The 16542-nt window shown below is 42.9% G+C and overlaps 1 protein-coding gene across 1 annotated transcript; it reads right to left on the bottom strand.

Moving 5' to 3' along the window:
• Nucleotides 1-546: 546 nt before the first annotated feature.
• On the bottom strand, nt 547-16257 carry PCYOX1 (prenylcysteine oxidase 1). The gene is made up of 6 exons (XM_007128925.4): nt 16071-16257; nt 14772-14978; nt 13573-13747; nt 2500-2711; nt 1991-2143; nt 547-1483 (listed from the first exon to the last, which is right to left on the bottom strand). The coding sequence occupies exons 1-6, from the start codon at nt 16240-16242 to the stop codon at nt 825-827; spliced, it is 1578 nt and encodes a 525-aa protein (XP_007128987.2). The 5' UTR covers nt 16243-16257; the 3' UTR covers nt 547-824.
• Nucleotides 16258-16542: the final 285 nt, after the last annotated feature.

The raw sequence follows: 16542 nt of genomic DNA, 5'->3' as shown, positions 1-16542 counted from the left end.
CCGCCACCATCAGTGAATCTCAACCCAGGATGCACGTTAGGAACTTTCAAAAGCTACAAAAAGCTGAGGTCCTATCCTCAACTAAATCAGAATCTCTGTTGTGGAGCTCTATCACTATTTTTAAAAGCTCCTCGGGTGAGGGTTTGATAATAGAAGGCCAATTTCTTAAATCAATAGCCTGTACTTTTCATTTTACTTTAGATTTTGGTATGACATCTTAAATTTATACTAAACTAAGACTTCTGAATTTCACCCCTAATGAAATAGAGACGGACGCAATGAAAAGAACATTCTGAAAGTCAAGGCTTCAAGCATGGGCATATGTACTTTGAAAAATATAAATTACTAAAGCCAGGCATAAGATACCAGCTCCCATAGTAGTTGTATCTGACTGAAGATCACATCCAGCTGCGAAGCACAAATGAACTAGTCCCGAACTAAAAGATAAGTCTTCCTCAAGTGCTCAGCTTAAAATGCTTTAAGGTTTGGTTCAAAATCCAGGGCCCCACCCCAGACCTATTAAATCAGAATCTCCAGAGGAGCTAGAGAATCCGTACATTTAACAAACTCCAGATGATTATGATCAGAGAATTTTGGGAAACACTGCTGATGGATATTAAAGAATAAATTTTGGAGATGCAATAGTTATGCCTTCATGCTTAATTAGGACCTTGTATATCTCATGATTCACTGGGATTACTTTTGTTAAACAATGATAACAGCAAAATATCTGATTCAAAATCATCTCTGCTCAGACTGTGTTCTTTTTTGCCAGTGATAATTCCATTTGGAACCAGGAGGGGAAAAAAAGAAATAGTGGTATTTCATAGTTCAGTTTTAAGTTTCTCATATAAGTCCTCTTGGTCAATCATGTGTGTGTGCCCGTTCCAGCGGTGATAGGCGAGGAGAGCAGCATTGTAGCCTGCAACAGCACTCATTTCCATGGCACTTGCTGCAACCTCCATGCCGTTGAGGTAATAAAGTCGATCGTGAAGTATGATGGAAGGGCATTTCTCCGGAGGCGTATAATGAGGGTATGCAAGCCATGACCGCTTCACAGCATAATCATAGGACACAAAGAGCTTTAAAATTTGTTCTTTAGTAAGAGGTCCTGCGGAAAAGATCTTCCAAACGTGTGCCCTATCCGCTTTTGGCTGAGGATTATTATTTTCTTCTACAGAAGACACAAACCCAATGCTGTTAATGAACAAATCTGGATTATCAGTGGTTAAGATTGTACCGAGATCAAACTCATCTAAGGCTCTAGAGGTAAAGACAGTTGAATTCAACTGCCCCTTAATTAAAGTTGTCACTAAAGGTTCGTAGTATTGATGGAATTCCTCAACTGGAGGATCAAAGTTGAGAAAAGTTATATTGGACATTTTTCGATTCAATGGAGTGGCCACCAGGACGATGTCATAGAAGTCTGAATGGGTCTCAGATCCGGTTTGGTAGACCGCTTCATACACCTTTGTGGGATTTCCTAAAGGAAATAAGGAAGCATACATTTTTTTAATGTTTCTAACATACTGTATTTTATACCTTCTAAAAATAATTCTATACCTTCTTAATAGTTTCTCTATAATTCTAAGGAATTAAACAAGTTTTATCCCTTAAGATAATTATTCCTTGCATTTGTATTACAATGAGGCCAATTTCCTACTTGAAATAAAATCTTGTCAATAAGTACAAAATATGAAATTTTTACTTTTGAGGATGAAATTGTTTTTTAAATCCAAAGAGTCATGCTGCTGTACTTGAGCACATTTGTGAATATTTCTACATGACATGCAACACCTCCAATTTAAAATTCCATCATTTGGGACTTCTCTGGCCATCCAGTGCAGGGGGTGCAGGTTCGATCCCTGGTCGGGAAACTAAAATTGCATCATTTGGAACTGAGTGAGAGATGGAGAAAGAGGTTCTTCTCTCTGAGTAATTATTTTCTGCAGGGAAAATTAGGAACAATAAAATAGAAGTTCAACTTTACCTGTCTGCTTGGTCCTTGTTTTCTCCTCTATGGACATTACTGAGCCAGATATAAGATTGCTTTTGGAAGCCTGAAGGAGCCGTGAGCAAACAAGTTTATTGCCACCTTTTACTGCCCAAAGGCCAGGATCAGTACAGGACATTGACACTGCCCCTGTCAGTGGTAGGAAGAAAATGTGTTTTAATTCTGACTCTGTAAGAGGCCCTCTACCCACTCTCCCTTCCCAGTTAGCTGAGCCCTGGTCCAAATGTCTTTAGACACTGCCAAATGGCTCTCGGAGCAAAATCTCCCCCAGATGAGAAGCATTCAACTAATAAAAGCTAAAGAGTCTGTTCCCATAGAAACGCACATTTACATATACACAATTTTGCCAACATTTTTATTGTGTCTGAGGTTTCACAAAGAAAGGTAGTCTTCTCCAAATCATGGCCTAAAGTAAGGAGCCACCATAGCATCAGGTAAACCACTCTGTAAACTAATGTCCATAACTATTCCAAGCCCTGACTTACCTACAAAGCCATTGATGTTCATGGTTTGGCCATAATTGATCCTCATGACAGGAGTAATAATTTCATCGAGGAACTTCTCAGAAAAGCCTGCTTTCTGCAAGGTTTCAAGTAGTGATCGGTTAAATAATCCAAGGTAGTCGTCCCCTCCTAGGGAATGTAGTAACTTTTCTACGCTACTGAAGGCATAGTCGTGAGATTGGTAGCGGTAGATCCTTTTGAACAGAAAAGAAATGGCCATTAAACACCAAACAAGATGGGGGAAGGGTACACATAAAGAAGGAAAAAAGCATTCTAAGACTCAAAGTGACTTTCATGTGTCCTTCTGATGAGTCCCTACCTATCCTGTGAGATGCACCTCAGTCACCATCTGCCCCAGGTATCCCAGAGGTTCTTGGCCTCCCTCTCCCTCCGCCTCCTCTGGGGGAAGTCCACTGTCCTTTACATACACTCTTCTGCATTAATATGGTCACTGGGAGCACCTTTCAAGAAGCAGATATGTCTTATTCATCTTATCTCGAGCACACTTAGACATGTCTAAAGTTAAACTTTACCTTTCCACTAGACTTGATCCTCTCTCCTCCCACAACCAAAAATAGCGAGTTACTCCCAACATCCTACATGTCATTCTCAGTTCATTTAGTTTCAAATTTAAACATTTCACTTCTCTCTGCTTCTCCCACCTAAGAAGGAAACCTTATCAATCTTTCTAACATCTCTCCTGTTACTTCATTCTCATCTCCCTGATCTTAAGTTAGGATTTATATTCAAACTACTAAAATGAATAACTGATCTACCCGCCTCTAGTTTCTCTTCTTTGAAACATTTATGAATCTCCCAGATGTCCTAAAATACCCTTATTTTGTCATCCATCCACTTACTCAAAAAACATATTGCGTATTACTGTTACTTACTAAAGTTCTGACATTAAAAAAAAAATCATGGATTTTTAGAGTCAAACTCATCAAGTCTAACTCCTTTGCTCAATTGCAGATAAAGAAACAAAGCAGAAGTTAAAGAACTTGTCTAAAAGTCACATGGCAAGTAGAAGGCTCAAGAACCACTATCCCCCTCTGCCTTCAGACACAGACACACACAGACACACACACACACACACACACACACACACACAAAATCTTCCACCTGAATACAGCTGACCCATTCATTCACTGCTCTCCAAATATGCTCTGGATATTGCTCCCAAACACTGCACTACCTCTTCCCTCCATCTGGAATACACTTCCCATCCCTAATCATAGAACAACTAGCTACACTTTCCTTCAGAGCCTGAATCCCAAACCCTTTGCAAAGTCTTACCCAACTTCCCAGTCCACAGTGATGTCATCACCTCCAAAAGTCCCATAAAACTTAACTCTCACGCTCAGCACTTAAGACACTTTGAATTATTTAATTTTTAGAAACTATCACCTGACATTTCTCTGCACTTTAGAGACTTGAAAAAATGTTCACATAAATTAGTTCATGCAATAATTCAATACATATTTTTTCAGGTTGCAAGTGATACAAAAATGAGGAAGACATGGTTTCTTTCTCTCTGGGAACTTACACAGTTAGGAACATGTACTCAGGCATGTGCACAGATAAGTGTATGAAGCAAAGGAAGAAATAAGTGCCAAGGAAAGATCTCTACCAGTGATCATAGAAGAGTTTTTACATCAAATTTCTTCTCTCAAAATAATCTATAATTTTTTTAAAGAGCAGAAATAATGTCATATCCATTTCAACATTACCTACTGTCTAATGGTGTAGTATACAAAATGTTGAATATATTTTTGTGGAAAAATTCTCAGTGCCAAAACTGAGAAATTAAGATAATTCCTTCCCGCCCATACTGTTTGGCTTGTAGTCCCTAGGAAGTTGGAAAAAGTAAGATGAAAACACTGAGTTCTTCAGAAAAATAATACACTGAATACCTCATAAAATGAAGAGCAATCTTTTGCTAATGGTCAGCATGACAAAACAGTAGCCAATTAAATAACTTAAATATGATGTTATAAAAAAATGATTCCCTGCCTCCTCCCACCTGAGCCCCAACCCCACTCAAACAAGCCTCCTAAGTAAAGGCCTCACAGAGGGTGACATGAGACAATATATACCGTATAAACACTGAGCACTGTAACTGCTTTACAATACTAGTTGCATTACAGCGGTCCCCAACCTTTTCAGCACCAGGGACCAGTGCCATGGAAGACAATTTTTCCACGGACAGGGCGGGGGGGATGGTTCAGGCGGTAATGCGAGTGATGGGGAGCGGCAGATGAAGCTTCACTCGCTTGCCCAGCCCACACCCCCACCCCTCCACACCCCCATCCCCGCTCACCTCCTGCTGTGCGGCCCAGTTCCTAAAAGGTCCAAGGCCCAGGGGTTGGAGACCCCTGCATTAGAATGCCTATTTATGGGCTTCCCTGGTGGTGCAGTGGTTAAGAATCCGCCTGCCAATGCAGGGGACACGGGTTCCAGCCCTGGTCCAGGAAGATCCCACATGCCGCAGAGCAGCTATGCCTGTGCGCCATAACTACTGAGCCTGCGCTCTAGAGCCCGCGAGCCACAACTACTGAAGCTCGCGCACCTAGAGCCTGTGCTCCGCAACAAGAGAAGCCACCGCAATGAGAAGCCTGCGCATCACAACGAAGAGTAGCCCCCACTCACCGCAACTAGAGAAAAGCCCGCACACAGCAAAGAAGACCCAACATGGCCAAAAATAAATAATAAATGAAATAAATAAATTTAAGAAAAAGAGAATGCCTATTTACTAAAAAGTGAGACGTAACTCGTAGTTTCTGCTAATCAGATTGCTTACACAAACTTTTTTTTAAAGCTACATTTGTATAACCCCTACCCATTTATTCACTCATTCATTCATTTAATCATGCAACAAATATTTATGGAGCATCAACTTTGAGTCAGACACTATTCTACATGCTAAGGATGCAGAAGTCAGTACAACACAGAAAAAAGTCCCTGCTCTAATGGAGCTTTTGTTCTAGATGGGGAAACAGGCAATAAAATAAATAAAGAAATGCAAGCAAATTATATGACAGTTTAGAGGATGATAATTATCAAGGAGAAAAGTAAATCAAAAGTAAGATTGGAGGGCTCCCCTGGTGGCACAGTGGTTAAGAATCCACCTGCCAATGCATGGAACACAGGTTCGAGCCCTGGTCTGGGAAGATCCCACATGTCAAGGAGCAACTAAGCCCGTGCGCCACAACTACTGAAACCCGCGTGCCTAGAGCCCATGCTCCTCAACAAGAGAAGCCACCGTGATGAGAAGCCCACGCACCACAACAAAGAGTAGCCCCCACTCACCTCAACTAGAGAAAGCCCGCGTGCAGCAACGAAGACCCGATGCAGCCAAAAACAAATAAATAAAATTTAAAATTAAAATTAAAAAAGTAAGATTGGAAATGCTTGGAGCTGACAGGGTTGCAACTCTAAATAAGATGATACAAAAAAATAAGTAGTCAAGGAAAGCATCACTGAGAAGGTGATCCGTCAGCAAACACCCAAAGGAAGTGAGGATACAAGCCTTGCAGGGACGGGAGTTGGGGGTGGGGGTGGATTTCAGACAGAGGTAAGAGCAGTGCAAAGGCCTTATGACAGCAGCATGCCTGGTACTGCAGCTGAAGCAGAGAGATCCAGAAGAACAGGTAGAGGCACAGACAGAAAAAAGTAGTGAAGGTGGGATGAAGCACTTCTACAATAATTGAGTAAGGACCTTAAAAAATCTGCCCCTACATAAAAGCAGTGAGAACACTGACAAATATTGTCAACATCAACTTTCTCAGAACTCTGGAAATAAACAAAATCCCAGGAGAATTTATTCAAGAAAAATGGCTGAATGTCTGTAAGAACAAGTGAGCCTTGTGGTATTTTAACTTCCCCTATTCCCATTCCCCTCTTGCTAGCAACAAGGTAGCCTTCAAAATCAGCAGCCTTGCCTTGCAACTACAATCCCTGTGAAACCAGCAAGCTGGCAGCCACAGGAGGGGATAAAACAGGCTTGGAGCATCCCAAAATTCCCATTCCCAGAGAAGTGCCGCTTTTGCCCTATCTGGCAACTCACTCAAAAGCTCTATCCTCAGGGATTGTCCTTTTGTTTTTTTTAAATACAATTTTTAAAGGATATACTCCATTTACAGTTACTACAAAATATTGGCTATATTCCCCAAGTTGCACAATACATCCTGTAGCCTATCTTACACCCAATAGTTTGTACCTCCCAGTCCCCCACCCCTGTATTCCCCCCACAACTGGTAACCATTAGTTTGTTCTCTGTATCTGTGAGTCTGTTTCTTTTCGTTATTTTCACTAGTCTGTTGTATTTTTTAGATTAGGGTTTGTCTTTTTTGACCTGATTCAGAGCTCGCTCTGTACAAACAGCCCATCCTGAGTGCATCTGTCAAAAACATCAGTGGCAATTTAACATCAGCTGCCTGAGGCTGTGATACCAACTGGGGCTAATAAGAGGCTTACCAAAAGATTTTTTTTTAATATTGGGGAATGAAAAACCCCAATTCATTCCTGGGGACCTAGAAGCTCATGTCCATGTACAAGGCTGTCACATGCCCAGGAAAGACCTGAGAAGGCCCTAATCTGTCACCTCTGGCTAAAGTAAAGCTGTAAACCACCCTCCAGAGCATTGCAAACATATCCCAACACACACACTTGAGTAGCCATACATGGCAAATAATACAGACTTCATAGAATCAATCCCAGAAAGTCACTAAACAAACAAACAACAACAAACCTGGGGTGAGGGAAATTCTGACTTCCAGAGCTGCCATTTAATATTATTTTAAATGTCCAGGGCTTCCCTGGTGGCGCAGTGGTTGAGAGTCCGCCTGCTGATGCAGGGGACAAGGGTTCGTGCCCCGCCGGGAAGATCCCACATGCCGCGGAGCGGCTAGGCCCGTGAGCCATGGCCGCTGAGCCTGCGCGTCCGGAGCCTGTGCTCCACAACGGGAGAGGCCACAACAATGAGAGGCCCATGTACCGCAAAAAAAAAAAAAAAAAAAAAAACTTATAAATGTCCAGTTTTCAACAAAAATCATGAGATACTCAGAGAAACATGAAAGTATGGCCCATACATGGGGTGAGGGGGTGGGGAGGGGGAAGGAGTCAACAGAAACTTTCCCTGAGAAAACCAAGACATTGGACCTACTAGACAAAGACTTTATTTATTTATTTATTTTGGCCTCGCTACATGGCACATGGGATCTTAGTTCGCCAACCAGGGACCGAACCCACACCCCTTGCATTGGAAGCACAGAGTCTTAACCACTGGACCAACAGGGAAGTCCCATAGACAAAGACTTTAAATCAGCTATTATAAATATGTTCAAGGAACTAAAGGAATCCATATCTAAAGAACTAGAGCAAGTATGAAAACAATGTTGATTAGAACAAATAGACTGTTAATAAAGAGAAAGCAATTATAGAAAAAATTAAAAATTCTGGAGTTAAAAGGTATAGTCTGAAATTAAAATTCCCTAGAGGGGCTCAACAGCAGATTTGAAACAGCAGAAGAATCAGTGAATTTAAAGATAAGGTCAGTTGAGATTATATAATCAGGGACAGAAAGAATGAAGAGTTAAGAAAATGATCAGAGCCTCGGAGCCTGTGAGACAACAAAAAGCATACCAAGATACACATAATGGGAATCCTAGAAGGAGAGGAGAAAAAAGAAATGGACAAAAAATTTATGAAGAAATAATGGTCAAAAATTTCCCAAATTTGATGGAAGACATTAATCTATACATCAAGGAAGCTCAACAAATCCAAAAAGGATAAACTCAAAAAAACTACACCTAAACACATAATGGTTAAACTGTGGATAAACAAAGAGAAAATGTTGAAAGCAGCAAGAGAAAAGCAACTCATCCAGCAAAAATGATCCTCAGTAAGATTAGGAGCTGACTTCTCTTCAGAAGCCATCATGTCCAGAAGATAGTGGGATGACATATTGAAAATGCTGGGAAAAAAAAGACTATCAACCAAGAGTTCTATATCCAGCAAAACTATCCTTCAAAAATAAAAAGAAATTAATATAATCCCAGGTAAACAAAAACAGATAATTTAACACTAGCAAACCTGCCCTACAAGAAATATTAAAAGTTGCCCTTCAGGCTGAGATAGCACCAGACAGAAACTCAATTCCACATGAAGAATGGGTAAAGGTAATTAAATAGATAAATATAAAAGACAGTATAAAGATATACAGTTTACCCTTAAACAACACAGATTTGAACTCTATGGTTCCACTTATACACAAATTTTTTCTAATAAATATACAGTTGGCGCTCCATTTCCACAAATGCAAAACTCACAGATACAGAGGGCCAACTGTAAAAGATCTGAGCATCTGCAGATTTTGGTACCTGTGGGGTGGTCCTGCACCCAATCCCCCATGCACACCAAGGGACCACTGTATATGCTTGAAATTCTTTCCCCTTATCTGACTTTTTAAAAACTGCGTAAAGCAATAATTATAAAACTAATAAGCTTATAGAACATAAAGACATAATTTGTATGACAATAGCACAAAGTATGGTGAGGTAACAAACCTATATTGGAGTAAAGTTTTTGTGTACTATTGAAATTAAGTTGGTATTAATTCAATTAACATTGTTTTAAGCAATTAACATTATTTTAAGTTAAGATAGTAACTGTAATCCCCAGGGAAACTACTAACACAGTAACAAACATATGTATACTAAAAGAAACAGCAAGAGAATTAAAATGGTACGCTCTCTAAAACAAAAGAAGGCAGCACCTAGAGGATGAATAAATTCTGGAGATCTAATGCACAGCATAATGATGATAGCCAACAATATTATTTTATATACTTCCAAGTTTCTAAGAAACTAGGTCTTAAATATTCTTGCCACATAAAAGAAATAATAATTATGTGATATGACAGAGGTGTTAACTAGCTATGGTAATAATCATAATGTAATATATATTATAAATGTATCAAATCAACACATTGTGCACCTTAAACTTACACAATGTCATATGTCAATTATATCTCAATATTTTTTAAAGGCACTATATGCTAACAATGAACAATATGAAAAGGAAATGAAGAAAACAATCCATTACAATAGCAACAAAAAGAATAAAATATTTAGGAGTAACGGAGACAAAAAGACTTGTATACTGAAAACTACAAAACATTGCTGAAAGACATTAAAGACATCCTGTGTTCATGGACTGGAAGACTTGAAATTGTTAAAATGTTCATATTACCTAAAGTGATCTACACATTCAGTGCAATCCCTATCAAAATCCCAGTGACTTTTTTTTTTTTTTTTTTGCAGAACTGGAAAAAATTCCTAAAATTCACATGGAATTTCAAAAGATCCCAAATAGCCAAAACAATATGAAGAAAGAAAAACAAAGCTGGAGGTCTCACACTTCCTGATTTCAAAGCATAACACAAAGCTACTGTAATCAAAACAGTTTAGTGCCAGCATAAAAACAGACACACAGATCAGTGGAACAAAACAGAGAATCCAGAAATAAATTCTCATGTATATCATCAAATGTTCATCAAAGGTGCCCAGGCTACACAATGGGGTAAAGAATAGTATCTTCAACAAATGGGGCTGGGAAACTGGATATCCACATGCAAAAAAATGAAAAAAATAAAAAAAGAATAAGAATACATAACACATACAACATTAAACAGAAAGTAGACTGGCTACAGCACTGGAACTGAGTCAAGACTCCCTGCTGGGGCAGTGAAGGAGACTCCCAGGGAAGAGAAAACATGCAGGTAGTAGCTATTTCACAAGTCCAGCAGTATTTCACTACTTTAGCAACTGGCACATGCTGGCTCAATAGCTGCCCTTTCTCCAACTATCTCATAGGTTATAACAAAATTATCAAAATAAGATCTGCATGTTTGGGACTTCTCTGGTGGCGCAGTGGTTAAGAATCCGCCTGCCGGGCTTCCCTGGTGGCGCAGTGATTGAGAGTCCACCTGCCAATGCAGGGGACGCGGGTTCGTGCCCTGGTCCGGGAAGATCCCACATGCCGCGGAGCGGCTAGGCCCGTGAGCCATGGCCGCTGATCCTGCACGTCCGGAGCCTGTGCTCCGCAACAGGAGAGGCCACAACAGTGAGAGGCCCGCGTACCGCAAAAAAAAAAAAAAAAAAAAAAGAATCCGCCTGCCAATGCAAGGAACACAGGTTCAATCCCTGGTCTGGGAAGATCCCACATGCTGCGGAGCAACTAAGCCTGTGCACCACAACTACTGAGCCTGCACTCTAGAGCCCGCGAGCCACAACTACTGAGCCTACATGCCGCAACTACTGAAGCCCGTGTGCCTAGAGCCCATGGTTCTCCAACAAGAGAAGCCACCGCAATGAGAAGCCCGCACACCACAACAAAGAGTAGCCTCTACTCGCCACAACTAGAGAAAGCCCGCACATAGCAATGAAGACCCAACATAGCCAAAAGTAAATAAATAAATTTATATTAAAAAAAAAAAGATCTGCACGTTCTTGATTTATTGAAAGAAACAGAAATGTATGATGGATGGCCCTTTAAACAACATAAAGGTCAGCGCTCTATAATCAAGTATCAAAGATACACTGGAGGGGGGCAGTAATTCCATAAAGTTTGGGAATTTCTTCTAAAATAAAAAATAGTATAATCTACAGGGAACTATATGCAATATCCTGTGATAAACCATAACAGAATATGAAAAAGAATGTATAAATATGTATAACTGAATCACTTCGCTGTACAGCAGAAATTAACACATTGTAAATCAACTATTCTTCAATAAAATAAACTTTTTAAAAATAGTATAATCTATGTATCCCCTCACTGGGTCTTTTTCACAGTTCTGTAATACCCTGAATTCACTTCAAAAGTGATTTCTTAATTTCTCAAAGGGCAATTCTCTACATGTCAAGAAAACTGATACACACAGGAAAGGCTGTACCTGATGCCACGTGAACTTGATTTTCCTGCTGAGGATGCAGCAACATGCCACCTTTCTTTAAAAAGTGACTGGCTGTAATGCAGGGGACAAGGGTTCGATCCCTGGTCCGGGAAGATCCCACATGCTGCAGAACAACTAAACCCATGCACCACAACTACTGAGCCTGCGCTCTAGGGCCCGCGTGCTGCAACTACTGAACCTGCATGCTGCAACTACTGAAGCCCGTATGCCTAGAACCTGTGCTCTGCAACAATAGAAGCCACCGCAATGAGAAGCCTGCGCACCACAAGGAAGAGTAGCCCCCGCTCACCACAACTAGAGAAAGTCCATGCGCAGCAACGAAGACCCAACACAGCCAAAAAATAAAAAATTAAAAGAAAAAAAGTGACTGGCTGTCTCTACACAAATTCTATATATTTTCCTAGTAAACTGCTTGTCTCTCTACTAGAATATGTATTCTTTGAGGGCAGGGACATGTTCTGGGTTCTACATCTTTAGGACCTAGAATACTGCCTGGCACATAATAAGTATTCAATATTTGGTGAATGAACAAATGAATGACTACTTTAAAACAACCTGCACTATAGCTGAACTTAACGTACCCGCCAGAAAGGAGTTCAAGAAATTGACCTCAGAATGATGTTTAGAAAGAAAGAAATCCCTAACTACTATAAGTTACAGAAACTAGACTACATTTATCCTATTCACCTCTTACATTTGTGCTGGGCAATACTTGGTCATATGACATGTAATTTTACTTTTTTTTTTAAACAGATTTAATTTAATTTTATTTTTTTGGCTGCATTGGGTCTTCGTTGCTACATGCAGGCTCTCTCTAGTTGTGGCGAGTGGGGGCTACTCTTCACTGTGGTGCGCAGGCTCCTCCTTGCAATGGCTTCTCTTGTTGCGGAGCATGGGGTCTAGGCACGTGGGCTTCAGCAGTTGCAGCACGCAGGCTCAGTAGTTGTGGCACGCAGGCCCTAGAGAACGTGGGTTTTGGTAGTTGCAGCACGCAGGCTCTAGGGCGCACGGGCTCAGTAGCTGTGGCTTGCGGGCTCTAGAGCACAGGCTCAGCAGTTGTGGCGCACAGGCTTAGTTGCTCCACAGCATGTGGGATCTTCCCTGACCAGGGATCGATCCTGTGTCCCCTGCATTGGCAGGAGGATTCTCATCCACTGCACCACCAGGGGAAGTCCCTAATTTTACCTTTTTAACAATTATTTTATTCCGTTGGCACAGTCACAGTAATGAAACATTATTAGCATTTACAAGCTGAGTTTCTCCAGGATCTAAAACTGTAAACCAGCATAAAAATTAGCACATGCCAATGACCTTAAAAAAAAATAGGTTGTATCTTTCAAAGGTAGACTGGTTATCTTATGTTATTTTTCCTACTTACCAAAGCAATGCATATTCATACACAAAGAAATTTGTGAAAATACAGAAATACATAGAGAAGGAAAAGAGCCACCTATATTCTCACTACACAAGACAGTGTGGGAATTTAATATCCTAATTTAAATTCTTGGGGCTCAGAACTGATATTTCAGGCTGCTGGCTCACTGAAACATCACGTCACAGTTAAATACAGCTCATTTAAGTTTTCTGAGCCTTTCTACAAGCTCTTGTACACATCAGCTCATTCATCTACACACAACACTAAAACAGTTCCGAGATTAAGAGGGAGGACTCTGGAGCCAGACTGCCTGGGTAAGAACTCCAGCTCCACCAGTTACTAGGCGGGTGGACTTACACACTTGAAACCTCTCTAAGCCTCCACCTTCCACACCTGTGAAAAGACGCTAATCACAGTACTTACCTCAGAGAGCTGTCACGAGACTTCGAGGAGTTAATATTTGTACAGCATTTTTAAGTGTCTGGTAATTAAATAAGCATTTGCAAAATATGTTTTCAGAAGCAAAAACAGACTACCCTTTCAGCTTCGAAGTGGATAAATGGTCTGCGTATTGTATACAAAACGTTTTGCCTAACCATCTTAAAAACAGGCTACAGTTAGGTAGAGAACTGTTCCAAGAAACTATAATTCCTATAGATCATCTAATAAAAAGTCTTAGGTTAAACGGAAGAGAAAAAATTACCTCATAAACTTGTCTAATATATCCTCTACCCACATGTGCATTCGGAGGGACTGAAATCCATAGTGCCAAATTAGTTTAATCATGTTTATTATAAACCAGCTGTTCTCCTCATATACCAGAGTCTCTCCGTTATACACCCCCACTAGGCCACTAGTGCTCTGAACAGCAGAGAGACCTGCAAAAACAAAGAAAGGTAGCTAAGTCAGTGGTTTCTGTACTGCTCAAATGAGAGAAGGTAATCTGAAGCTATCGGGGACGTTCTGAAGTGAGTGAATCCCGGCTTCCCCCAGTTCTCAGGAGACATGTTAAAGGAGCTCTATCTTTAGAACAGTGGGTGATACACTAGACACCACACTTTCCAAAAGCAGATTCCCTGAAAGATGGGTTGGATGATCATGCAGATATATCAAAATGAGACTGGCTATAGTTAGTCTAAAAAGACTAAAAAGTCAAAAGAAAAAAACAAAGGATGAGCTGAATTCAACTTAAAAACAGAAATGTCAGACATGACTCTCGGCAGCATAAATGGCTCCTGGTGTACACTCGCCCTCATGGAGGAAAGAGGCCCAGGAGGTGTCCACCGGAGATGTGGCAAGCAGCTAAGGAAAAGAAGTCAGCCCCATTCCTGTGCAAATCCTATCTTGCATAACTGGATATTTCTTATAACTGGAAGAAGGCCAAAATTACACTATATTCCCTGAGGAAAGAGCCTGCAGAGGCCGGCCACGCTTCCCCCACACCTGTCCAGTGCCTCTGCTGGTAGGCAAGCAGTCCAATGTCCCAAGTTCTAGGCACATGTTTGCACCTACAGCTGTGTGAGTGACCTTAAGCCAGACACCTCAAGTCTCTGGGCCTCATTTCCCCAGCTGTAAAATGAGTACGCTAGGGTTTCTGCTAACTCAAACCATTCTTTGATTCTTTAACACGAACCCAGAGGTTTGAGAACCCACAGCAGCAACCATCCCCACCCTGTGCCCCATGGCTGTAATTCCAGATAACTGAAGATACAGATAACTAGTGTCCCATTACAGCAGAGCAGCTCCTAAGGCAGTACCAACTGCTAGCAGGAAAGTGAGGAAAGCAGTTTTACCAGCTTCACTGTAAAAGACGATTTACAAGGCAGGAAAGTTTCAGTTCCCTATCTGATAACAATATCTATGCATATTGAAGTCTGCTTAGCTCTAAGACCAATTACATACCCAGGTCCTTGACAAAACGCTTCATGTGCAGATTTAAAGGATGGATGACAGAACCTCCTGACTCATATTCTTGCCCCTGCATAGTCACGGTGGCCAGACGGCCCCCCACCTCTCCTTTTTCAAACACGTCAATCTTCACATCGTTCCCAAATTTCTGCCGCAGATAATAGGCTGCTGAAGTGCCACCAATGCCAGCTCCAATAATCGCTATGGGGGGAAAAAAAAGGAACAGGTTTCTTTCCCTCTTACCAGCTTTGTAGGTTTGCTTTGTTTTTGCAAGGCCGTAAATCAACAACAGACGTTGCTTAAGGCTGTTATCAACAATTTAGGGAAGCCTGGGGAGGGGGAGGCAAGTGACAGCTGCAGTGAAGACAGAACTATGAATCTGGACAGACACTGTCCCCAGACAAAAGTGGTAGTTACACTTTTTTTTTTTTTGCCAGATGGCCCAAGATTCTCACAGTTCGTTGCGGAAGGACCAAGTGGCCCGCCGCACACCCTTCTTTGTGCCCAATGCAAAGGAACAGAGGAGGTGCGGCCTTTCCAGGACGCATTTCAAATAAAGTGGCCGCCATTTTTGCCTTGATTTGTTCCGTCTCGTTAATGTAAACAGGTTAATGATTCCAAAGAACACGACTTAAAGGGGAATAAAAAAACAAAGCAAAACAAACAGGGGGCAAACCACCAAAACGACTCAAACTAAAAGAGTGACTGTTTCGGCTGTGTAGTCGTCCTAGCCAGAGAACTTGTGCAAGCCAGGGGACTGTGCCAGCCGGCCGACTTCAGCAAAGCGGACGGGGTAAGGGCGCCCCAGCCTATCACTGGAAGCAGACGCGGTCAGCGCGGTCAGCTTATCTGCTCTGCTTGGTGTGCTGTGCCCGCGTGCGCCTCTCATCTGCAGCGCGGAATTGGCCCGTCGCTCCCGGACCAGCCAGAAGACCGACCTCCCAACAAGTGCAGCAAGGGAAGGCCGCGGGAGGGGCCTCAGCCTCCCCGGAGCCCAAGGCCTCCGACTCAGGGGCTGCAGGGAGGCCTGGCGCCCGCCCGCCAGCCCGGGTCGCCCCCCTCCACGGCCCATTGCTCAAGTGGGCACGTCTCCACGCCCGGGAAAGGGCGGTCCCTGGGACACGTAAAGCAGTCCCGAGGCGCGAACCGGGAAGAGCTCCACTTGCGCAGGGAGCTCGTTCTGCGCGGCCGAGCGGGCGTCACGAGTGCCCGGCCTGGCGCATCAGGCAGCGGCCGCCCGGCGTGGGGTGCGCTCCCACCGCCCCCGCCGCGCGCCGCCTCCTTCTCGCCTACCGATATTCTCCGGCGGGGCCCGTGGCTCGGCGCTCCCGGGGAACCCCCAGCTGCACAGCAGCAACAACCCCAGCCACAGCCCCACGGTCGAGCAGGCAAGCCGCCCGGCGGTGCGCTCCATGGCTCTCGGAGCGCTGCGGTCGGACTGTAGTGCCCAGCTGTCCGCCCGCATTTGAGTCTGCGCTCTCTGCCCGCTCCGCCCCCTGGCTGGCCTCGCCCCTCCAAACCCCGCCCAGGTCCACCCCCAACCTACCCAGCTCTGCTGCACAGGCCCTTGACACCCCACGGCCGCCCTTGACACCCCAGAGCCATCCTTCTTTCCAAGAGCTGCCAACCCGATCCTCTCGGTCCCCCAAACCCGCCCTGCCCCTCCGAAGCCCACGCTGCTTCAGGGAGACACCAAAGGCCCCAGAGGAGGCTCACCCCAGCTTTTCATTTCTTCAGTCGTGCCTTCTGTCCCTTCAGTCGCTCT

The sequence above is a fragment of the Physeter macrocephalus genome, chromosome 12 (assembly GCF_002837175.3).
Source record: "Physeter macrocephalus isolate SW-GA chromosome 12, ASM283717v5, whole genome shotgun sequence".
Classification (NCBI taxonomy): domain Eukaryota; kingdom Metazoa; phylum Chordata; class Mammalia; order Artiodactyla; family Physeteridae; genus Physeter; species Physeter macrocephalus.
The sequence above is the reverse complement of the archived record's forward strand: the minus strand, read 5'-3'. Positions and strand labels throughout refer to the sequence as shown.

Bases quoted from the DNA above. Each gene is read 5' to 3' on its own strand.
- PCYOX1 (XM_007128925.4), bottom strand. From the start codon at position 16,242: ATGCGGGCGGACAGCTGGGCACTACAGTCCGACCGCAGCGCTCCGAGA. The intron at 13,748-14,771 runs GTATGTAATTGG...TTGTTTTTGCAG, and splicing joins GCGTTTTGTCAAGGACCTGG to GTCTCTCTGCTGTTCAGAGC. The intron at 1,484-1,990 runs GTAAAGTTGAAC...TATTTCCTTTAG, and splicing joins AACAAGGACCAAGCAGACAG to GAAATCCCACAAAGGTGTAT.